This window comes from Amaranthus tricolor, chromosome 5, assembly GCF_026212465.1.
Source record: "Amaranthus tricolor cultivar Red isolate AtriRed21 chromosome 5, ASM2621246v1, whole genome shotgun sequence".
NCBI lineage: Eukaryota > Viridiplantae > Streptophyta > Magnoliopsida > Caryophyllales > Amaranthaceae > Amaranthus > Amaranthus tricolor.
In genome coordinates, this window is record NC_080051.1 from 26,435,578 (window position 1) to 26,461,180 (window position 25,603).

The following is a 25,603-nucleotide window of genomic DNA, read 5'->3' on the forward strand; positions in this document are numbered from 1 at the left end:
CATTTTGAACCAACTATATGGAAAAAAAAAAGATCATTAATAATTAAACTTCAGAGTTTTGCAAAACATTGAATCAGTATACTATTTCATTGAGATTACAACATTTCTCTTAAAAATTACTTGCATAGAATTGCTTAATGCAATCTTATGAATATCCGTTTTGATTATGTTAAAATATAACAAAGATAGTACATATGACGGAGATTTGTACATGTGAAAAGGATGGATGAGTCTTAGTTGTGATCAGGAATTTTATTGGAAGGTGAGAAAAGTGGGATTTTTTAGCTTATTCAATTGAAGTGGGTGGCATTCCCATCATAATTCATTGTACTTTTTACCAGGAAGATGGTCAATGATTGAGCCATCTTTCTTCATAGAAACATACTCCTATCTTAGTTGGAATCATTATGAACCTAAACCAATTAATCCTATCAAATTTGTTAAATTTTTTTATTTTAGTCCGTCTCATTAAATTTATCTTATTTCTGTTTTTAGCCATGCTTTACACTCTTTTTAATTATTATTCACATTTTCAATTTACTTTAAAGTTTATCTACACATTTTTCCACTTTGAAGTATTTACTTTTCTTAACTTTTCAAGAGTAAATTTAGTGAGACAGATAAAATATATTGATGATATTAGACTGTGACAATTCATTACATAATCTTACCGTGGCCCACTCGTGATGACATGGGACATCCGCGGGCTTGGGCCCACAAACCCACGAATAACGAGCGTTGACTTGCACTTACACTTGGTGAAATTCATTGTTTCCAAAACCATATGGTAGTAGGAGGATTAGCTCACCCAATATATATACACGTTTATAACCCACTATTTTATCAACGTGAAATCTTGTCTTAAATGTGAAGTATTTCTAAGAAATGGTACATCATGGTAATGTGCTATGTTTGTGTATGGCGTATAAGAGGCTAACAGCTGGGTATTTCTAGTTTCTACAACACGATTTTCTTGGGACGACTACTAAGAAGTCATGGTGTGTTAAGTTGCTCCGTCGAGAAAGGCAAATGAGTTTATTTTATTTTGACAAAAAGGTGACAAATAGTGATGCATTACAATATGTTCAATACTAATTGTTATTTTTAGTGTGCAAAATCGTGTAGATCGGTACTATGCTTCTTAAAATGGTACACAACAAGATTCTCTTAATTTTTAGTAGATTTTTTTATTTTTAATCTAATTTGAAAGTTATTTGAAATCTAACTGAAAATTATCGAATCATAATTTGTGAATTTTGCTTTCTACACCTCAAAATGACTTGACTTAAATAAATTTGAAAATGTGAGTTAAACTCGACTGCTATTATTTTTTTAATTTTGTCATTTTTCAATTTGATTATTATTTTTAAGTTATTACCCATTTTATTTTTAATCAATAATTATTTTTTTAAAAATGTTTCCTTGTAACTATAAAATCGATGTATAAGTCTGAAAACCAACATACAAACAAATAATTAATATATTTCTTTTAAAAAATTTTAATGATAACAAACAAAATTTTTAACCCTTGGTTTGATCCATTGATCGAATTTGATTAAATAAAAAACGACTCAACCTATAATTCACATCCACTAAACAATTCCAAAACCGAAATATATAGCTATTTTGCATTGCGTTCAAAACCATCGGACATCAATTCTTAGTTTCATAATACGCCCATAACTATTTTTCAATAATTTCACCCTTAATCATCAAAACAACTATACTAACATAAATTTCGTATATTTTTATATATCAACATAAACTTCTTATGTTTTTGTAAATTTCACATCAAAATCATGAATTTTTATCTTTCTCTAATATAAGACAACTCAGATATGAATAAGTAATAACAATGGACACTTCACAAACCCGAGGGCTCCCTTCAGGGTAGTCACACCCCAAGACACAAGCCACACGTGCAAAGGGAGCCATACAAATTTCAAACTCTTCTAGAGCGTGTGAAAATAAATGCAATAAGCATTAAACTCTTATCCACTCAAATTCTAAATCTCCATGAAATCCAAATACAATATTCTTCATCTTCATTCTTTCTTTTATCAATCAATTTCAACATTCCCAAACCAACCAATAATCTAAGACCAAATACTACATTTCTATAAGTAGTACTCCATATCCCATCATCTACTTATAACAATGGACTATAATTATTTCATTTTTGCATGTAAACATTAAATCAAACCATTATATCTCGTGAAAACAAAAATCCTCAGCTCGTTTCAGCTCCTACCAAAGATCCTCGTGAAGAAGAGCTCTTCTTATTTCACGGGTTTCGTATTCTTCTCTGATCAACACTCCCAATTCACCCTTCATATACCCCATCGAACCTTCCCACTTAGCACCATGTACCCAAATTTAAGCTCTTTTAATGGCTTCCACACCCAAATCTTCCCTTTTTCTTTCAACCCTTTTCTTTTTTTGTGTTTTTATGAATACCCATTTAGCCTTTTCTCTTAATACTTACATTGTACAACTACACCCACAGACTAAAACCTCAGCTTCTTATTACCCTTCTAAGCTTGATTGGCACCTTTCTTTTCTTGAGAGGACTGTGTCTTTGCAGGAAAATGGGAATTCTCGATTTTCTTCTCGTCTTTTGTACTCTTACCGGTCTGCAATCGAGGGTTTTGCGGCTGTGCTTAGTGAGCCAGAAGTGCAGTTGTTGAGGAGAATGCATGATGTGATCACGGTTAGGCCTGATCGGAGGCTTGAAGTGCATACGACTTACTCGTATAAGTTTTTGGAGCTCGATGTTCAAGGGGTTGGAGCGTGGTCTAAGAGTGCGTTTGGGAGGGGCACAATTATTGGCATCCTTGATACTGGGGTTTGGCCAGAGAGCCCGAGTTTCAGTGATCATGGGATGCCGGCCCCTCCTAAGAAATGGAAGGGTGTTTGTCAAGAAGGGCAGAATTTTAACGCGTCGAGTTGTAATAAGAAACTTATTGGTGCTCGGTTTTTCATTAAAGGTCATCATGTGGCAAATGCACCACTGGAATCAGATGTAAGTCCTGAATATGTGTCACCGCGTGATTCTTCAGGGCATGGGACCCACACATCGTCCACGGCTGGAGGATCACCGGTTTCAATGGCTAGCGTGTTAGGCAATGGGGCTGGCACGGCTCAAGGGATGGCACCAGGGGCTCATGTTGCTATCTATAAAGTGTGCTGGTTTAATGGGTGTTACAGTTCTGACATACTTGCTGCTATGGATGTAGCAATAAGGGATGGTGTGGATGTGTTATCTCTTTCTTTGGGTGGATTTCCGATCCCTTTTTATGACGACACTGTCGCGATTGGAAGCTTCCGAGCAGCAGCAAAGGGAATTTCGGTCATCTGTGCTGCAGGAAACAACGGGCCTATCAAAAACTCGGTTGCTAATGAGGCACCCTGGGTTACCACAGTCGGAGCAAGTACTCTTGACAGGAGATTCCCTGCCTTTGTCAGAATGGGAAATGGGAGATACCTTTATGGGGAATCCATGTTCCCGGGGAATCATTTCCCGAGGGCTGAAAGAGAGCTTGAAGTAGTCTACATAACAGGCGGCGACATGGGGAGTGAATTCTGTCTAGAAGGTTCATTGTCTAGAGCACAAGTTTCCGGGAAGATGGTGGTATGTGATAGAGGTGTGAACGGAAGAGCAGAGAAAGGCGAAGTTGTGAAAAAAGCCGGAGGGGTTGCAATGGTTCTAGCCAACACCGAGATTAATCTTGAAGAAGATTCGGTTGACGCTCATGTCTTGCCGGCTACTCTGATTGGTTATTCCGAAGCAGTTCAACTAAAGAGTTATATCAACTCTACGAAACACCCAACAGCAAAACTTCGGTTTATGGGTACTGTTATTGGAAGGTCTCGAGCACCATCTGTTGCACGTTTTTCATCTAGGGGACCAAGCTTGAACAACCCTTTAATCCTCAAGCCAGACGTGATTGCGCCAGGCGTCAACATCATCGCTGCCTGGCCGCAAAACTTGGGCCCCACTGGCCTTCTAGGAGATTCTAGAAGAGTAAACTTCACTGTCATGTCAGGAACATCAATGGCATGTCCTCATGTCAGTGGCATTGCTGCTCTTATCCACTCTGCTCACCCAGATTGGTCGCCTGCCGCAGTTAAGTCAGCCATTATGACAACAGCCGATGCAACTGATCACTACGGAAAGCCTATCAGGGACGGAAATGTGCCTGCCGATCATTTCTCCATAGGCTCGGGACATATCAATCCTTCTAAAGCTATCGATCCAGGACTGATATACGATATCAAACCAGACGACTACACAACACATTTGTGCAGTCTCGGATACACAAGATCCGAAATTTTCACAATTAGTCACAGGAACATAAGCTGTAAAGAGATACTGCGGAAAACCAGGGGATTCAGTTTAAATTACCCTTCGATTTCTGCCATTTTTAACGGGAATAAGACAGTTAAGGTGATCAGCCGGACAGTAACCAATGTGGGTGCACCAAATTCCATCTACTCGGTGGAAGTCAGAGCACCGGAACAAGTAAGAATCATAGTCAAACCGAGAAAGTTATTGTTTCGACGAGTTCATCAAACGTTGAGCTATAAAGTGTATGTTATAGCCAAGAAAGGAGCAAAGTCGGGTAGCACAACTCAAGGAGAATTGAGATGGGTGCACTCGAGCAAAACCCGTTACAAGGTCAGAAGCCCCATCACAGTATCGTGGACAAACAAACAAAGGAATAATTGAAGGGTATTCTCGATCTTCATCAACTTGCAAACTCGCAGAAGTTACGAGTTTGGGACTAAAACTATTGAATGCCATACATTCTTATGAATTCAAATGTTGAAGCAACTAGATTCTATTGCTTCACAATATTTTCTAACATGTTCTTTATGTTACTACTTACTATTCAAGTCCTTACTTCATTTATGAGATTCAGATTCTATAATTCATGATTGGGTATTCAAACTTATGCCTTCAGGCACCCAGCTTTATGAGATCCATGCAAGTCTTTCTAAGTTCACAATATACGATTAGATATTCAAATTTACACCTATAGTCATTCTGCTTAGTGGTTGAGAGCATTCTCTTTCTAACCTATGATTGAGGTTCGATTCGATGTTTAGAACAAAGCTATCTATCACCGATTGAGCGTGAGTCCTTCAATTGGTTTGTCATAGAGTTGTAGACCCATATGACAAGTTTTTAGCATCCTAGGGAATGAAATAGATTGTTTAGGCCAAATTTATAGCGGCAATTAGACATTTCAGATTAGTCGGTTAAGTTTGACCCAACAGATTATAGATTTATCGTTATTTTAAATTTATCAAATTTCAGGCAAATAGATCTAGTCAGTTAAGTCTCGGTCGGTCGGGTTAAATGATAGGTATACCCATGATTAATGAACATCACACTTGCAACATTTTTACTTTTGCTCTTTTTAATCTTAATTTTAATTAAAATATCTTTAGTTTTTTAATAATAAATATTATAAAAAATTGATATTGTGAAACAATTGTTCATAATAAATTTAACAAGATTTCACTTTATTATATATCTATCTTTTTAAAGTACAATCGTTAATATTTGTGGTCAAACTTTGTTAATACTACCTCTATTCTAAAATACTTATAACACAAGATTATTGGGTATAGTTCTCCATTCAAGCTTAGTTTGTATAATAATTAATATAATAATATGTAAGAAAAATATAATCAAATAAAATTTTAATTGAATTGTTTAATCACATATTTTCAATATTAAATTTTTATGATATTTAATGATTTAATTATGAATTATTCAAATGATAAACAATTAAATAATTTATTTTATTACTTTAATGCAAAATGTAAAAAGTATAACGAAACAAGTAAAAAAAAGTATAATTAATTATAAATTGAAAACTTAAATTTGAAATATAGCAATATGCTTACGAAAATGGGAAAAGGTATAATGAAAACAACTCGTTTTATATGAGATCGTTTCACCATAAAACGAACTCATATAATTAATCCATTTCTCTAATTAATTACGCTGAAATTATAAGTAATTACTTTAACTAAATGTATATTGGTCAGCATGATAGGAACATGACATTTTAGAAGTTGTGTGTTGAAAATTGGTAGGTAGGTACACACACAACACGAGTGTTAATTGAGCAGATTGACGGAACTAACAAGTACTGATGCAGCTATTTGAACTACTCAAATAGGATGAGTATAAGGGAACACAAGGGTCCCAATGTCCCATTTGTTAGCTAGGGACAAATTTTGCTACCTAAGGACATGCTTAGATTGGGTGTAAATATTTATGAGGGAAAATAAAGTCAAACTAATGAAATGAAAGCAATTAGAGTTACATTCAAAGTAGTTATGATAGTTGTGAAGAAGATAAAATGAGTATAAAATAAAAATAATGGAGGAAAAAGAAGATTGATTTCCCCTATTATGAAGGTAATACATTCTCCCACCCTTTCCTAAGATAAATATTTACCCCACAAAATTAAAAGCTCCTTTCATTTTTCATTACTTTGCAACCATTCTTCCGCTTCTACAACAATCAAATTTCACTAATTTCTCATATATCAACTTCGTTTTCTTACTTTGATTTTTTTTACCCACTTAAATATTTACACTCAATCCAAGCATGCCCTAAATAGTAAATACTACTACTATATAGTACCTTTTGACTCTTGAGAATTGATATTGACATATTGTCACTAATCACCATGCTAATGGGTCAAATTAACACAAACTCGATTATAACCCGATTTAACTCAACTCATCAAAGCTCCTCCAGATATGCATAAAAACCGAGAATAATTCGTTCTGAAATACCTGACCAGAATAAATCGACTTGAAATACCCAACACAAATGACCCCAAACACCCACGTATCCAACTATCAATATTTGTCTTAGTTGTAGAGAAAGAAAACATACTTTGGTTAGCGTGATTGAAGCATTGCTAGTACACACAATGGATTAAGACTCGAAATTATCTGCAATTAGTATCAGCCAAATTCAAATTTTTACAAATAACATGACTACCATGTTTAATTTAAGGCATACGATGAGAATAAGACGATCAAACAACATCATCTAAATAGGATGGGAAAGAAGGCAGACTAATACTCCAAAACCCTCGTCACGAGGAGGTCACGATCGAGGGAGGCCCTTAAGTGCAACACGGATGCAAAGGCTAAAATAATATCTCAAGATCAGAAACCAATATAAAATCTTTCCATTACAAAGGCAAAAACCAAGTTCATTCAGTATTTCATAAAACCCAAAGAACCCTTACATTCTAGCACCCCATATATGTATGTACACTAACTTAAAAACCGCTCTTGACGACGTATGCAAGATGTGTACAATTTAAATCAACAAAATGAAAAACAAAAACTTGTAGAAGTTTATCAGAGCCAGAGGATCAGTTGTTACTAGGTAACGTATGTATTCACCGTCATACTTTCATTCCGATATTTAACTTCCGCTTTGTTTTTTCTTTTCCCGTAGATAAAGACATGATGAAGAAATAGATTATATAGGTCTACTTCTTTGCTTCGCACTCCTTTCTTCTGATCTCGGAGCTGAATAATTAGAAATTGAATGTTAATTTTGTATTCAAGTTTTTCATTTATACACAAAGAACAAGTATTTTAATGCGAGTTGGAAAAGGTGACAGCTTACCGAGTCCATTAGCCTCGGATGTTCTCATAATTCTAAGCCGCTTGACTGAGCTCAGGAACATTCTGTGACGGTGACATTGGAAGGCAGATGTAGTAATCAGTCTTACGTAAACAAAGCGCAACAATGATAATAATGTGAGCGTTTAACAGAGTCTCCTCCGATATCATCCACTAACAAAAACATACCATTATTAGCATATCCAAAACATCTACTTAGCAAATTATCAAGTTTCTATCTCGCGATTGATTACTATATATGATTCTAATTTCTACCGAAAAGTGCACAACCAAAGATTAAAGCCCGACTCAACTATCATATAAAGACTTTTCAACACAAACAATTCAGACTTTGTCGATAAAATTAAGACCACATAACCAAGAATGCGATTTGAACAATGATTATGGTTTCATGCTTGCGGATGCAGTTGACTGAATGTTTGAGGTTATAAGAGACTGGCGGTTATTAAAACCCATTTCAAGTAACATATTACTTTGGTGTAGCGATAACTGAAATATAATGATGCAAGAAATTACAAGTTGTTCTTTCAGAAAATGACAGTTTTGTTGTCTTTCATGCCAACGTTTGTATACAAATTCAAATTCATCTTTGATTGTTTGCCTTAATAGTAGCCAGTTAGTTTAATGCTTTAAAAGTCTACGGGAACACAAAATCACTAATACAACACTTCAGTTTGAAAGCACGATATATCCAACTCCAATTTCATTAATGAGTGCATTAAAATGGTAATTCTAACCTCGAACAAATAATAAAAGAAGAAAATTTATTTATGATTATCGCTTTGTAGGCTTGTATTTTTCACCTTTAAAAAATATTTCCTCGATCCAATATTATGCCACATATCTACAACACCTTAAAATATGTCCATGTTTAATTGAGATAGTTGAATAACATCATCCTCATGCCCATCACTAGTGCAATGGATAATAAATTCAAGGCTGATAAGTTCAACAAGATCAACAAAGGAACTTCGATTACTTAGTTTCGATCAGCACTTATATGTTCCAATATTTCATTTTGTTGCGACAATCTCTCTCATTGGTTTGCTTTGGTTTATATAACAGACCCCCATATGTACAGATTGAGGTTATGTCATTGTTTTTGTTATGTCCAAGAAATACAAACACATCAAAATTAATTATTGTTTCACATTATTTCAAGATTTTAAAGCAAAAAACATTTCTTGTTATTCACAAGGCCACCAAGTAACACGCCAAGACTGTTTGAGGATGAAATAGAAGTGAATAGGGATGGCAACATATATTCCAAGAAAATTGAAGGCCATCAACAAGTATGTTATAGGTAAGGTTTCCCGAGCACATAGAAGGCCTTCAACAAATATGCTACAACCTACAGATGAATGTTTAGCAATCTGAAGTGATATGTAATATGTCACTATAACCCCATAACCTACGACTTTAAGTTTTATGATCCCTTCCAAGACGTCATTTTTCACACATCAAAATGCTTAGTGCTTATCACAAAAGATCTACCATTAAATAAGTACTAAACCCATAGTTTATAGCATCACAAATAACATAAACACTGAATCTAATGGATATTACATACCCCCATGGAACATCTCCCACAAGCATCCAGTCCCCGTCTTTGTCTTCATAAGTGAGCACAAAATCAGACGATCCATCCAACAGCTTAGAGGGTCTTGTCACTTTTGGCATCAAAATAAGTTCCTCTCCATTTGATTCTGAGGGACAATAACCATACAGCTATGTTAAGACAATAAAACATTGGTTTAAACTTTAAACTATTGGTGACAGCAACGCCTATCCTAACGCTCAAGACTTCCATCCTTAACTTGTACTTAAGTCACTCATGTCCATACAATAGTTTATCCAAATCACAAAAGTTGCTCTAAAGCTATGCCAACAAATCTTGTCTTTCAGTTCAATTCTTTCTTATATTACCTTGAATACTAAGCATTAACAAATAACAACATTTCATGACATTATTCTACCATCAGGAACCATTAAAGCAAGCCACTAAGACATAAGCCAAAAAAAGAAACAAAAAAATAATCCATAAATCCTAAAGCATGATATTCGAAAGTTTTTTTTACTATCATTAGCAAATGCAACTCAAGGATTTTACGTGTACCAATCGGCGGGAGCAAACAAATCTAAGCACTAAAATAGCAAGAGCTCTCCTATAAAAACTTAATTGATCATCTTAAATAAAATCCATCAAAAGTTGAGTAGATATCATTAGATGACAACTAAATAGGGCAGAGTGGCAAATACATACTCTCAACAGATTTATTAGTGAACATTTCCTCCAGTGTTTGAGCCAAGGACTCGTAGCTCGAGTGTGCATTGAGATCGACCTTCCTTCCAATTGCAGCTCCATCCATATTAACTTTAACAAACAAACAACTTTTCACTTGAACTCTCTCCTTAGATTTAGCATTTGCCATTTCATCAGCACCATACATCACATTTTTCCGTTTGATATCATCAAATTCAGAGTTGTTTTCACCAGTGGGAGCTGATTTTGCATGGTTAGCCATGCTGCTCATCCTGTATGCCCTTATCGGAGGCCATCCCACAACTTGACTGCTTCCAAACATTATCAGAAACAACAATGAATAACCCACAGAAAATCAACATCAGAAAACTTCCCCACATTAAAATATTCATAAAAACCATCAACAATAAACAACAAATTGTAAGAAACCAAAACCAAAACAATGAGCAAATACACCCTTATAAACCTATTTAGTCCAAAACCATAACCTCACAAATCAAGAGTAGCAATTATAGTACACAACCAATCAACAAGAACATAATAATACATTCACACCAAGAGAGCAATAATGAAAATTTATAGTGTATTGATGACATATATAATATCCCATTCATTAAAAAAACAACAAATTCATTAGATGGGGTTTATAACCAAAACCTACAAAACCCCAGAATAACACCCAATGACCCAAAAAAGGAAACAACACCAATGCATCAACAAACACAGATACCCAAAATTTAAAATTTAATTGATGATGTAATAGATTATCCTAGAAAAACCAAACATATTCATCAAATTGGATGGATAAAAAAACCTAGAAAACCCCATAATTACACTCAAAATACGGAAAGAACACAAATATATCAAAAATCAGAAATACCCAAAACTTAAAAACGTAATTGAAGAATCACGAGAAAGGATCATAGGAGCAGTACATTCATTTAAAAAAAAACATCAAATTTATCGAATAGGAGGACAAAAATACTAGAAAACCCTAGAATTACACCCAAAAAGGGAATGAACACAAATTATCAACTAATACAAATACCCAAAAAAAAAATTAATTTTAAAGAAGGGGGAAAATAAAGGATTAAACCTGACAGCAGTAGGAGAAGCAGCACGCTTAGTACCAGCAGAAGCATTGTTATTATTAGCAGTTTTAGCAGAAGAATGAGGTCTAAGACCCAGGGAAGAACAAGAAGAAGCAGAGGAAGGAGAAGGTAAATCTTTAGGTGTTAAAATCTTTGGAATTTGTTTCTGAATTTTAGAATTACTATTAACAGCAAGGCTCAATCCAAGCCCTAATTCTAACTCAGAATCATCAGAAACTTCAAAATTAGCAGTATTATCATTATTATTCAGTTGTTCGCCTACAATTTCTTCCTTTGAAATTACACTTGATTCTGAAGACCCACCACCACTTGCAACACCCCCTCCACCACCACTATCACCCATCAAAACCTCCATTGGAAATTATAGAGAGAAAGGGGGATTTTGTTTGATTGTAAGAGAAATTGAATTGAATTGAATAAAAGTTGAAGGGGAGGAAAAAAAAAAGCAGGTAAAAAAGGGAAAATAAGAAGAATGGGAAGGAGAGAGAAAAAGGATGGTGTGGGTGGAAATAGGGATGAAGGTGGGACCCACCTGTCTGGCATTGTGCTATGGGCAACTTCTCTTTTCTTTTGGCTCTTTGGCTAATTAGTTTGGCCAGCTGTCATCACCCGTTGAGATTGGTATAATTATTAATTTATAAATTGTTGTATGAGGCAATTTCACTATAAATAATATATTTTATATTTGAATTAAATAACTTAATAATAGAATATTTTATTTTATGGGTTTTATGTTTTGAGATTGTCTCATCGTGAGACAGTCTTATATAAAAAGGGTTGTTAATGGACAAATTTTCATATTAAAAAGTTAAATTTAACAACTTAATTAGTCACAAAAATAGAAGTATAAATTATGGTCGTTAATTATTTATTAGAGAAAAGTGATCAATGAGTCAACAGTTTACGAGAATGTTTGGCAAATGCTAGTTGGCTATTGGCAAACTCTTTTACTTAATTATTTGAATGGTAGAAACTAGAATGTGTTGAATATTTTTATTGGCTTTTAAAATAGTTAGATAATTGAGTTATTTAAAGAAATGTTTAATGAAAGATGACTTTTGTTTGTTTATTAGAGGAAAAGTAAATCAACAAGCTAAAAACAACAAAAAAAATATGAATAGTGTCTTTTCAGAAAGTCAATATTTTTTTTGCTGATTATCTAACACTTATTTGACTTTTTATCAAAAAAACTATGAGTCAACAATCAATCAAAAAGCAAACATAAAAGCCAATAATCCAATACACAAACACTAAAAACTACTCATTGTAGCTTTTTCGTATTTTCAAATATTTATTATTAATTGGCTTAAAAATTAACTTTTTATTTATTTTGTAATTAACTCTAATTCATTCAATTCCATTATTACAATGTCTTTATATGACTCTAAGTTCTACTCTTGTTAATGTTAAAACAAATAAGAAGTTATTTTCAATTGACATTTATTAGCAAACATCATATGTAACTTTATATTCCTATAAATAAGTGAACATCATTTAATGATTCATTTATAATCCAAAATTAAAAAAATGTATAAATCTTTAGTCAATTTAATTATATAGATAACTAATAATAAAAATTAATTAATAAACTAGCTATACATAGAAAGAAAATAAAAAAAAAATAAAAAAATAAAAATTTAACCCAAGAAGGGAAAAAAATGTTAAATCCTTTTGTTGTAGCTTTACATAAATTTTTCTACAAATTGATGCTTTTCTTGCTTTTGTTTTGGCTTTATTTTTGGTTGGAGTTTATTTTGTCGTCCATGGTGTGTTTTGAGATGATGGAAAATGAGACCCATCACCATTTTTCTATAATTGTTGCCTTTGAGATCATCATCTTCTCGCCGATATGACAGGCGATATGTTTGTGCTTTGGTTAATGGTGATTTTTTTTCTCATTCTAGAAAGATTTTAGTTCTACTTTTTTTCGTTTTAAAATATTTACACCAAATATATTATTACGTAATTTAATGTATTTGTTGAATTGATTATATCTAAAGTTATACATAATTATAAATTGTAAAAATTTGATATTGCAATTTTAGAATTTCAATATAAAAAGAGATAGATACAATAAAAAAGATAGTGACAATAACAATACTTTATTTTCTCCTCATTTCCCCATTTCTCAACATTTAGTTTTTCATTCTTCAAAATTCTTATCAATTTATAAGCTTTATTATTATTCATAATTTTTTCTCAAGAAAAAAAAAAAACCATAATATGAAAAATTCAAAAATAAATTAAAGACAAGCATACGCATATTCATATACCTATCAGGTCACATTTAAATTTAAGGGAAAATGGGAAAACGTGTGAATGAGATAAAATAATAAGTAAAATGTATATATGATAATTAAAAAAATAGTGTAAATTATGACAAAAATAAAAATAAGTTAAATTTAATAAACAAATTAAAATGAAAAGTTTAAAAAACTTGATGGGTCATCAAAGCATACATTTTCACCATCGTTCTCTCATCTTGCCTGAGTTTGCTCAATATATTGCATATCGTTGTATAACACGTGTTGTCTGTGGTTTTAAAAATTTTATGAAAGTTTTTTATTTAGAAAGCTTCTCACTGTGAAATGACCTCTCACAATAATAGCTGCTGACTGTAGTTATATTTGGATAAATTTGATGTGATAGAAGTGTATTGGGATAATGGGCCATAGGCCATAGGTCTTAAGAAGTAAAAATAAACAACACAAATTGTTTTACAAGATAAATTACCATGATACACGCCTCATATATACTCCTTTCATTTTTTTTCAAACGTCTTATTTGGTTTTTGAACACTATTTATCATTTACTCTTAATTTGTATTTTATTCTTAATCTATAAGTTAAAATATATCAAATGAGATCTTATTTGATTCGTCTTAGCATAAGGTTTATTAATATCTAATTTTTATAATTTTTAATTATATACAAATAGAGATAGTAAGGGTAGTATTAGTGCGTTGGCAAACGTGCCCAAACCAAATACTTCCTCCATTTCAAATTAGTTGCAATATTAGAAAAATAGCACTATTAATCTATCACTCTTAATTTGTAATTAGTTTTTAATCTATAGGTTAAAACATAGTCAGGTGAAATCTTGTTTGATTCGTCTCATTGCAAAGATTATTAATATCAAATTTTTATAATTTTTTATCATACATAATTAGAGATAATAAAAATTAAATTAGTGCATTAGATTGAATGAAAAAAAAATGTTGCAAATAAATTAAAATGAAGATAGTATTAGGACATTTGAAAAGAAATAAAGGAAATAGATTAAATAGCTCATTTAGTAGTTATAAATATTATGAGAATGTATCACCTTATTTGAGTTCGTCTCATATTGTAAGAATACATCACCTTATTTGAGTTGGTCCATGAGAAAACGAAGGTATTTTGAAGCTATCGCATGAGATTACGCATAATGTCAACTGGACCCCTCGCGCTCCACTCCAAACGACAATCCGACAATTGGTGGGACCCAAACGTTAAAAAAACTCAATGACGTTGAATACAGTGCCACGTGGTAAAAGGAAAATATCTTAAAATTTATTTTCTTAGGTGTAATTTTTTGGTATATGTAGAGTATATGGTGTACATGTTCCTTATATTTCGTATAATACGAGCAATTTTGCCACTTAATTGTATCGCGTTGGTCTAAACTCTAATAACATAGGTGAGGTTTACTTTCCAGCAAACCCGCTGGACTCGAACAATAGGTGAGTTTAAATAGTGAAATTTAGTGGAAAATAAGACAAAAACTTTACTTTCCACAATATATCTATTTTATTTTGGATAAAATTTAGTAAAAAGTGAAATTTAATTGAAAAATAAGACAAAAAAATAAGTGGATAATAGAAATGAGTAGTTGACATGGAGAGAGAAAATAAGTTTGTAAATGAAATTTAAAGAAAAAAGTAGGGTCGTTACCAAAAAAAAGGATGCGAAATAAGTAGAACAAACTAAAAAAAAAAGTGTAAATTGAAAAAAACAGAGATTGTATTTTTTTTTTGTGTCATTATGTATGTGATAAGTTTAAAATAAGTAAAGCACGTCAGTTTAAATATTAGCAAACAGATAATGAGACACTATAAAATATTAATTACTAATGGTGAACTTAACTTAGAAGCAAATTATTACAATGTATAACCAATAAATTTAACCTTGTTCACATTTAACATATTTCATAATACATTTCTAAAATTTTACTTTGTAAATCATTTTTATTACTAGTATTTAGTAACAACAAACAAATAGACCATCTTATATTATGAACCTAAGGTATTTGAAATAATTATTTGGAGCGATATTTTCTAATCTAGCTTTATAATAGCAATTACAAGAATAAAGAGAATAAGTAGCAAATATTTAAGTATACAAAACAAAGTTAAATATAATTTATTGAGAAAATATGTGTTTTTATGAAAATAAGGAAATTTAATAACAAATAAAGAGAGAAAATAATTATACAGATAAAATTAAAAAAATTAAAGTATATAAATAATATCAAAAGAAATTAATAAGTCATTATAAAAATAAAAATAATACAAAATAAAACAAATAATTTAAAATAGAAATACTGCTAATTAAAAATGAAGGAGGGAGTAAAATAATGTAAACAAAAAAAATAAAATAAAAAAAAGGGGGGGACAAAACTTAAGCATAGATCTTCTTACTTCAAATCCTCATTATTGCTTCAAGATTCGCCATCCATTCCAATACCATCAATGTTTTCAAAATAATAATAAAAAAACATTATCCTGGATGTTTCCCACGCTATCCCACGTTTTGTCACTTATATACTTCATCGTTCTAAAGAATAGGGAAAGTTCTAAAGATTAGGGAAACTTTACATGGTAATATTTAATTTTTATAAAATATTAGTGGTTACATTTTTGTAAAATTTTTCCACATGGTAGTATTTAATTTTTTGTTCTCAAATGTTTAATTCACCATTTTAACATTTAATTCACCAATTAATTTATCAACGCTCTTAAATGTTGTAACAATTAAGTAGATATGTATTAGTGTTTGGAATGCACCTTTTGAACTACAAAATGCACATTTTGAACTTATAAAATGCGTCTTTTGAATTATTTATTAGTGTTTATAACGCACCTTTTGAACTTTATAATGCCAATAACTTGAATGAAAATATAATTGTTACAATATTTAAAGGCGTTGATAAATTAATCAGTGAATTAAATTGTAATAATAGTGAATTAAACAGAAATTAACAAGAATTCTAAAGGAAAATGCTACGGCAGTTAGATAGTGCATAAAATGAATGCTACAATGTGGAAAAATCTTACAAAAGTACTATTATTGGCGTTTCATGAAAACTAGATACTACCATGTGGAATTTCCCTAAAAAATACTACAAATACTTATTAGATTACGTTTTTATTGCACTATTTATCGTTCAACTTTATTTTATATGTTGTGGCTAATGCGCAAGAAACAATATAATATAATAGGATCTTGTTTGAATCGTGTAATCGCATATTTTCAGGATATTAACTTTTTATAATTTTTAGTTATGATTATGCATAATTCAATATATAAATGACCAAAATAACGCATTTGATTGAGAAAAAGTTAAATGTAATAAGTATAATGAAATGGAGAAAGTAACTCTATTTTCACTATATGTTGCCCCTATTTTAAAATACTTGCTACTGATAGTGACATGTCCAGTGGAGAAATGTCACTATCGGTAGCAAGTATTCCTTTCGTTCCTTAAAGAAGTTTTGATTTGTCATGTGTAGTATTTTATTTATTGTTTCCCTAAAAAATCTTTCTATTTGTATCACAAATTTTTGGATAAAAATAATCTTATTTATCCTAATTTTAATATTTTAATAATGCTTATAGTCCAACATATCTTCTACTAATTTCATGTTAACATTTTTACATTCGTTATGATTCTCATACGTATCCCACTAACTTTATAAAAATATTTTTTTAATGTTTATGGTTCTCACTTATCCTCCAAATTTGTTATTTAAAATTCTATTTTTTAAATTTTTGTGAATTACTAAAAGTCATAAAAATGATAAAAATCGTTATATATATATATATATATATATATATATATATATATATATATATATATATATATAGGAAGAAGTTCAAGTGAAAACCATCCTTATATGAGAACCGTGAGAACTACAAAAAGGTGTTACTTTTTATATAAAAAGGTGTTATTTTTTTCAGAAAAACGTGTTATTTTGGATTTGTATTTTTTTTCTAACAGTTACTGTTTTTTGGTAAAAAGTACCATATTTTTTTTAATAAAAAGTAACACAATTTTGATGTAAAAGTAGCACGTTTTCTATAAAAAGGTAACACATTTTTTGATTCTCACGGTTCGCATAGAACCGTGGTTTGCACCTAAACGTGACCCTATATATATATATATATATATATATATATATATATATATATATATATATATATATATATATATATATATATACTAAAAATCATCTATTCCTTTAAAATACCATCATTTGACTAAAAAGATCAGAGTTTTTTTAGTCAAATAATAATACTTCCTCAGTGCCATTGAATTTACATTATTTTTTATTTTGGTATATTTTACTTGATTTGCTTCATTTCTATTTTTAAATAATAATCTACCTTTTTCTTTTAAAATAGAGTAATTAATAATATAAAATACCTCGCGAGGTGATAGACAGCCAAACACTACTTTTTTTTTTTTCTTTCGCGTTATTATGGCTTTTTGTGTTTTTGTTGGTACAACTATTTTCCTTTCATTTTTGCCATTTTTTCTTCTCACTGTCCCTACAATTCCCCACACATACGTTTTTTAGTTTGGTCTATAACTTCATAGTCTAGGAGACTACTCCAACTTCTTTTAACTCTTTTAAGTAGTATTTTCTATGTTAGGATGTATAAATGTATAATACACTAATTTAATTCTTAATATTTTTAATTATAAATAATAAAAATTATAAAAATTTGATATTAATAATTTTTGCAATGAGACAAATCAAATAAGATCTCAATTGACTATATTTTAACCTATAGATTAAAAACTAATTACAAATTAAAAGTGATGAATAAATAGTGTTATTTTTGCCAATGTTGCAACTAATTTGAAATGGAGGAAGTACTTTCTTCATTGTACAAACTTTTTAGCCCACTTTTTTTTAATCTGTTTTATCAATTCGTCATATTTATATTTTTATTTATAATTTATGACTCATATTTTTTTTAAAAAAATTTTATATAAATATTTAATTTACTTTTTATCTCATTTACATATTTTTTTCAACTATCCTACAATATTTATTTTTTCTTTTTTTTTTCTTGATTTTCCGACAAATATCTTTGGGTCAAACTTGGTGGGATAAAGTATGTATAAAAATACACTTTTCATGCCGCTCATTTAGCATTTTTTTCATATTAAGTTGTTTGCATTATTTCTAAATATTAGAAGTATTTATTGAAATAAGTAATGATTGTTCTAGCTTGAAATTATATAAAGGAGCAAACAAGTTTAGTAAAAAGAGTAATATAATAAGAAAATATACCATTAATATAAAAGAATCAAGTAAATTCTAAAAGATATGAGCGTAAATATGCCTATTTAGTGAAAATATTAGACAAATAAACTTATTTTGTCCAAAAATTATCTTAAATTTAAAATGTTTATAATGAAAATAATTTTTAAAAATTTTCGTTTAAGAAACATATTACCTAATTAACTCGACATATTTCTTTTAAAAAATCTGAATTCCCACTTGTACATGAAGCAATTTTATTTAAAAAATTTGAATTGACACAATTAAAGTCGTCTCACAGTGAGATGTCCTCAATAAAAAATTCGTGAAACTCTATTCAAACTGTGTTGATAATATGCTTTTATATTACTAGATTTTTGTATCACACTAAAAGTTAAGTCATCATCATACATGAATCCTATTCATAAAAACTATAATCAGAATTTAAAGAAGAAAGAAAAACGATAAACCATAAACAATACCCATAAAAAATGCGACCAAACAATCCTAGTACTAATTATTTTTTTATTTTATATAAGGTGTTTTTTATTTTTAATAAGCAAATTTAAAGAGAATAATATGCAAAAAATTTAGTATAAATATTAAATGAGTTTTAGGGGTAAAATTTATAGTGTTTTTTAAATAAATTTCCTTCCCTCTCACCTCTCCTTTGCTTACTCATCACCTTTGTAAACGGTAAATTGAAGTCTTGACCTTCATTAACATCATCATTAACACAATATGTTTTTTCAATTGTCTTCCTCTCTCGTCATGAACATGTTGCTCTTCTTTGTTTAAAGATGGAAATCAGATTTTTAGGGTTTATCAAGAACTTGTTTGTGAATTATTGGAATAATTAATTGCTTTTGTGATTTACATCCAAAAAATTGACTTGTAGTTCTCATAAATATAGCTGGAATTAAAAACGATCCACATCAATAATTGATTGCTGGAATTTCTATCCTCCAAGCATTATTTGATTCTTTGAATATTTCCTTTTTGTTCGATGAAATTCTAAATGGAACAATTTATGGAACTATCTTTTTTCAGCTATATTTAATTGACCTTATCCAATAATTTACTTGATAGTAGAAAGTTTTTGTTTGATTTTGATTTTGATTTTTGAGTATAATTTTTGTTGTACAGCTTCTAATTAATTGTCATAAATGGATTAAATTATGCAATCCTTACGGAAAAAAAGAAGTCTAAAACAACTAAAATTAAGAAACCCTGCCCCTGTAGTATAAATTAAGACTCACATGACTCAAACTGGCGCATCATAAAAGCCATTTGTTTCAGCGCTACAACAATATCAGAGCTCCAATCCTAAAAGATTGTAGTCGGTTACATGAACCAATATATCAACCCCAATGGTTGTCCACATAGATTCTTTTTCTCCATTCATTCCGATTCTCTACCATCTTAAGTCAATCATATAATTTTCCAATCATGTCCTCCAACTCATCTTCGGTCAACCTCGCCCTTTTTAAAAATCTCCCGAGCTCCAACTTTCTATCTATTTGCAACTCCTAAACCCTTTTCATATCTTTGTTTTGATTTCTATACCTTAAAGTATGTCCACTCATCCATCAAAGCATTCGCATTTCTGCTACTCCCATCCTTTTACTATGATCCTTTCTAAAAGCCTAATATTCTAATCCATATAGTAGCATCGGTCTAATGGGCGTTTGATAAAACTCAACCTTTAAATGTAAGGGCACACCTCGATCACATAGTATTTCATTAGCCTCTCTCCATTTTTGCCACCCACACTTAATTCTGTGGGTCATGTCTTGTTAGATGTCTGTACGACTCTAAAATTTGGACCCAAGGTATATGATCCAATAAATTTCCAGTGCTTGTCAACATCTCCGCGTGAATTTTTCTTCTCCATTAATTTGATCTTCTACAATTTTGACTTGTGAATCTAAATCCTTCATATTTTTTTCCATTATTTCTCTCTGAGTCATCTTTGGTCTTCCTTACCCTTTTTTAAATCTTTTGAGTTTCAACTTTCTATTTTCCTTGCTAGTTTTAATAATATCTCGTCGTTGCACATGTCCAAATCATCTTTACTAAAATTAAATTACATTCTTTCTATATTTTTTGTTGTTAGAACATTACTTCTTCATTCCACCACATTGTGTCCTTTATCAATACCATACCACCGTTTTCTTCTCCTTGAATCCCTTTAGTCTCGTGATGCAAAACCAGGGCTGATTAAGGCCTTGATTATGCAAGGATAAATGTTTAGCGGAAGCCTTTATTGATTGCACACACAAAACTACAAAGTGACAATGAAAAGATCCCTTAACACACGCAACCAGAGCCAAGAAATCCTTTCTTGGTTTTCTGATGATGTTGGTCAGTGGCTATTTCAACGCCCTTCTAATAATGATAAACGTGCAATGTCTTCCAGACTATGCACACACGGTTTTCCTTACAGTGTCAATGATTGTTCCACAATCCTTGAACCCACAAAGATCAAAGGATACTCCGTATACCCTTGATGAAGTCACCGTCAACTTCAAAGAAGGAAAACAGAAACAACTTTCTGAAATACCTCACTTGTATTGAATCAAAATGAAATCAAATGCTTGAACGTTTATTACATGGGATGAGGCTCTCCTTATATAGAGCACTCAACTACCTTAACGGCTAAAACTAATCACACCCTTAATTAAAGAACACGTGCTAAATACAAGGCGCTTAAAAAACAGAAACAGAAGACAAAATACTTAAGTACATTCTGATCTGGAAAATCTGTCAGACAGCCCTCCTTTCACTCAGCCTCTAGGATGCCACGTGGTCTATCAGTGAGATCCTGGGACCTAGATGGTTTGGCCCATGTGCAAAGATGACATCCCAACCTTGATCAGGGTCTGGATGATACGGTTCTGCGCTCAGGGGACTCAGCAAGGTCTGCTGGTCGTCAGAAAATGCTTTGGTCTGGGATCTGCTGTCTGTTCCCATTTCCAAGTGTATGTTGTTGTTCCTTGTTGTAGTCTTGGCTTTCTTGTTCCCAACATAGTATCTAGAGGTCATGTTTAGTCTTTGGCAAGCATCCTTGACCTGGTTTCGCCCTTCATGTACAATTGGCATAAATGACAAATTAGGAACACTGTCTTGTACTTGTGAGCTATTTGCAAGGTCTTGATCACTTGATGCATTTGCATCATCTCCCCAATTCATGCATTTCTCCATCTTCGTCATTTGATTCTTTCTTGTTCATGAATTTTATTTTTACGCGGGGTTGACTACATGCAAACATCAAACGTTAGGATTTTGTATTGGGTGACTACACATTTATCACTTTTTGCTGTGAATTGACTAATTTCAAAAATCAGTAAATTTGGAATGAAATAATAAAGGACAAAAAGAGAAAGTAAATATTATAAAATTGATGATTAAAGGAAGATTACAAAATAACAAAAGATAAATCAAACACTTAGAGAAATTTGAGATCTCCTAATTGAGTATAAACTCACCCACTAAATGTTTAACATTATTCATGATTCTTATGACTCTCTAATTACCTCTTTTTTATAATAAAACTATAGCTTATTTCTCAAGTATCCCTAACCAAACGATGACCTAAATTGCCCTTTCGTAAACCAAGTATCCAAAATGCCAGGTCATTGCACTATCCTTATTATTTCTTGTTTCATATTCAGAACCTCCATGAGCACTCTCAAAATTACTTTGTCTTTCTAACAAATGTGTTTAGATCATCGCCAATATACAGATTTTCTAATGTTAAAATACTTAACACACATCTAACGCTTCTCAAAACTTTATTGAGTGTTTCCTATATTCACACTTGAGCTGCATATGAACAAAAACATTTATATTTCTCATTCATACGAAAGCTTTATCCTTAGAATTCTGTCATTATTCAACACACTCCAACCACATCTTTAGCTATGCATTTATCCATCACAATATCAACTTTATTTCTACTCCTATATTGCGTCGAGAACCACAATTTGAAAATTTTATCCTCTTTTGAATGTCACGGTCTCTTCACTCACCCACTTTATCTTCTGTATGTAAAGAATGTTAATCTTACGTTTTTTTATAACATCCAGCAACTCTAATTGCTTCTCTTAAAGAGTCGGCATTCCAAGATATCAGGCTTACCTTGGAATTAACTATTCTATTTGGTCTTTAAACCTAAAACCTAAACCTAAAAATCTCTGTTCGTTTGACACCACATTTAAAAGTAGTGTGTTCCTTCCGCATGGTAACTTAGCAAACCTTACATAATTAACACTAAACCCGGTTCTAAGAAGTGAAGTGCAAAACCCTTGCTCATTTGCACCACATCTGAAGGGTGTGCCATAACCTAGAAACCCTTACATACTTTTCACTACTCCCTGAAAATGCAATGAAAATTTTCCACAATAGAAATAATAGAACATATTGTTGGGATAGCTCTAGTGATACCTTGAATAGAACTAAATCAACCTATTATGACAGTTAAATACCATATACCACTGCTAACTGCTAACTGCTAACTGCTAACTGCTAAACGCCTCACCTCCACTAAATCAAATGGACTCAAAACATACACAATACACCAAAGTGCAAACCCAAAAATACTCTACACATAGTTGGTCACAACCACACATAATTGTAGCAACAAGAAATTTATTAGTAATGAATGCCAATCGCACCCAGTACAGCCTAGTAATCATTCTAGAGCAAAAATTTCCTATTGATCCATCAAAAGCCCAGGCAAATTCCCATCCACAACAACATGATTAGGTAATTAACCATTTCCTTTGGAGAATTGCCCTTTTTGACTCAATATAGAAGCAAATAATATTGTTATTTGCTAATAATTTTGTTTGACAATATATTGAAAACTTCACTCGTTATAGCCATTTAAAATATGATGATCATCTTTGTTTAATTTAACTCTGCTCTCGCCACAATCCACATGTGCATAGAACTCCCCTTTCGCCACAATCCACATGTGCATAGAACTCCCCTTCCGTCATTCCTTAACACAACTAGTAATCTCTAAATAAGTGCGTAAATACTCTGAAAGTTGTTTTTAACCAAGGGGGCATAATTACGTAAAATTTATGAAAACCTATTTGAAAACTCATTTGAAGTTCATAGTCACATAGACTAATTAAAGATTTCAAAAGGTTGTCACCTTCCCTAATAGATTCATGATTTATGATAATTCTCAACATGTCACTTATTTATAAAGGGAAATAGATATAACACAAACTACTATCGGGTACATTTCAACTAAATGTAGTATCATTAACTATAATGGATTGGAATTCGGGACAATATTAATATAAAGCAAGGCAGTGGAAAATTAAGAGTTGGCAAGTGAAAAAAACAAGGCAGCCATACAGTTAAAATGAGTTAATAATGCAACAATTAAGGACAAAGCTAGCGCATAATGCAACAAGTAAAAATACAGACTGCAAGTCAGCTAACATAGGGTGGTACACAGTTAACAGCTCTACAAACTACTAATCAATGATAACTCGAAGAACAGTTTCATCATAAATGCAACCAATGCTAATAGACGATTCAATCAGATAAATCAACATGATTTCTGGTTAAAATGAACATTGTATAAGCTGAAAATAAAAACCCTAAAGTTCAAATAGAAAAATAACATAAAACAAGAATACCAGGAAGATTGAGAAGATGCAAAGAGCCGAGAAAGAATGGATAAATTTCTTCTAAACATGGCTGTTAAGCGAATTTTCCCTGGGCGTTATCCCTAAAGGAAGCTTGAGGGGTTTCTGTTTGTTTGGGTAGCGAGGCAGGCACGCTCTAGCCTTCCGGGCAAAAACAATTGGTTCGCACCTAGGGTTATGTCAAGGGCGAAATCAGTAATTTAAATTGAAAGGTTAACTATTAAATTTATAACTTGGAATCATAAAGAATATTACTTAGTTGAGTTTTAAGTTATCTCAAAAAAAAAAAAAATTATATACTATATATTGAGTTATGATTTTAAATGTTTAATTTCAATTGAATTGTATTATTTTAGATTTCTATCTATTTTATTTTAATGACAAGTTGTGTTTAATTTGATTTGGGGTATATAAGGCAATAGGATGGTGTTTTAATAAAAGAGTATTTGAATTTGAAGCTGAGTCAACTATGAATCACAAATTGTTATATGAGATGGTCTTATCGTGAAATGCATTTCATATATGGGTTAAATAGTTTATCTAATATATTATGAGAATTTGATCTATTCAAAAATTAATCTTTCACAGTAGTATGTTACTATGAGTAGGGTTGATATTAGGATAGTTCAATTGTGTGTTTAATTGATACTAAGTTTGGTCAATTGAAAGTCGAATCAATTACAAGCGGAGTCAAATCAAATTTTAAATAACTTTTGTTTGATTTTTTTGGATAGCAATTCGGGTTACAACTTACACCAAGCTTGGGTCAATATTACCAACACTCGTTTTGTACGAGACGAATACATATAATCAGTTCATTTTTATAAATGATCACGTTAACACACTAAATGTATATGTACCAGTCTAATGAAAATAGAGTCATCACAATATCGTCATATTTAAGAATTTATTCAATAACAAATTAATTTTTAAAACCCAACTAAAAAGTTTGACTCACTATTTAAATATCAACCCAAAATTAAAGAACATTAAAAATCTCATACCCATTCTCTATAAACAAACATAACACTTTATTTAATTTAAGTCTCAACCCTGAAGTCTGAATTTCATTCCTTCGCCAAAACACTCCTAAGAGTATGAACCATATGTTATATGTGTTACATTATTTATCTTGATTTTATTATGTAGGTTGTGTTGTGCACAATCACTAACTAGATATTTTTATTAAAAGATCTAAACTAAATGCCCAATAAATAAACGGGCCCCTTCTCATATTCCCAACAAATCAAGAATAGTTCACTAATTGGAAAAGATTGGGATAATTGGAGGAACAATCTTACCAACAGGAATTCATCCATAGCATAGCTTTTAAATCCTA

The 25,603-nt window shown here is 31.4% G+C and overlaps 3 protein-coding genes across 3 annotated transcripts; 1 reads left to right on the forward strand and 2 right to left on the reverse strand.

Moving 5' to 3' along the window:
- Window positions 1-1,801: 1,801 nt before the first annotated feature.
- On the forward strand, window positions 1,802-4,931 carry LOC130813937 (subtilisin-like protease SBT1.2). The gene has a single exon (XM_057679863.1). It carries the CDS (start codon window positions 2,390-2,392, stop codon window positions 4,727-4,729), a length of 2,340 nt encoding a protein of 779 aa, XP_057535846.1. The 5' UTR covers window positions 1,802-2,389; the 3' UTR covers window positions 4,730-4,931.
- A 2,271-nt stretch (window positions 4,932-7,202) lies between these two features.
- LOC130813938 (auxin-responsive protein IAA12-like) lies at window positions 7,203-11,585 on the reverse strand. The gene is made up of 5 exons (XM_057679864.1): window positions 11,049-11,585; window positions 9,953-10,260; window positions 9,260-9,395; window positions 7,673-7,734; window positions 7,203-7,572 (listed from the first exon to the last, which is right to left on the reverse strand). The coding sequence occupies exons 1-5, from the start codon at window positions 11,417-11,419 to the stop codon at window positions 7,523-7,525; spliced, it is 927 nt and encodes a 308-aa protein (XP_057535847.1). The 5' UTR covers window positions 11,420-11,585; the 3' UTR covers window positions 7,203-7,522.
- Window positions 11,586-21,128: 9,543 nt separating this feature from the next.
- Window positions 21,129-24,442, reverse strand: LOC130813939 (uncharacterized). The gene is made up of 2 exons (XM_057679865.1): window positions 24,256-24,442; window positions 21,129-21,852 (listed from the first exon to the last, which is right to left on the reverse strand). Exon 2 carries the CDS (start codon window positions 21,806-21,808, stop codon window positions 21,389-21,391), a length of 420 nt encoding a protein of 139 aa, XP_057535848.1. The 5' UTR covers window positions 21,809-21,852; window positions 24,256-24,442; the 3' UTR covers window positions 21,129-21,388.
- Window positions 24,443-25,603: the final 1,161 nt, after the last annotated feature.

Bases quoted from the DNA above. Each gene is read 5' to 3' on its own strand.
- LOC130813937 (XM_057679863.1), top strand. From the start codon at position 2,390: ATGGCTTCCACACCCAAATCTTCCCTTTTTCTTTCAACCCTTTTCTTT.
- LOC130813938 (XM_057679864.1), bottom strand. From the start codon at position 11,419: ATGGAGGTTTTGATGGGTGATAGTGGTGGTGGAGGGGGTGTTGCAAGT. The intron at 9,396-9,952 runs GTATGTATTTGC...ATTGTCCCTCAG, and splicing joins CACTAATAAATCTGTTGAGA to AATCAAATGGAGAGGAACTT. The intron at 7,573-7,672 runs GTAAGCTGTCAC...CTAATTATTCAG, and splicing joins ATCCGAGGCTAATGGACTCG to CTCCGAGATCAGAAGAAAGG.
- LOC130813939 (XM_057679865.1), bottom strand. From the start codon at position 21,808: ATGACGAAGATGGAGAAATGCATGAATTGGGGAGATGATGCAAATGCA.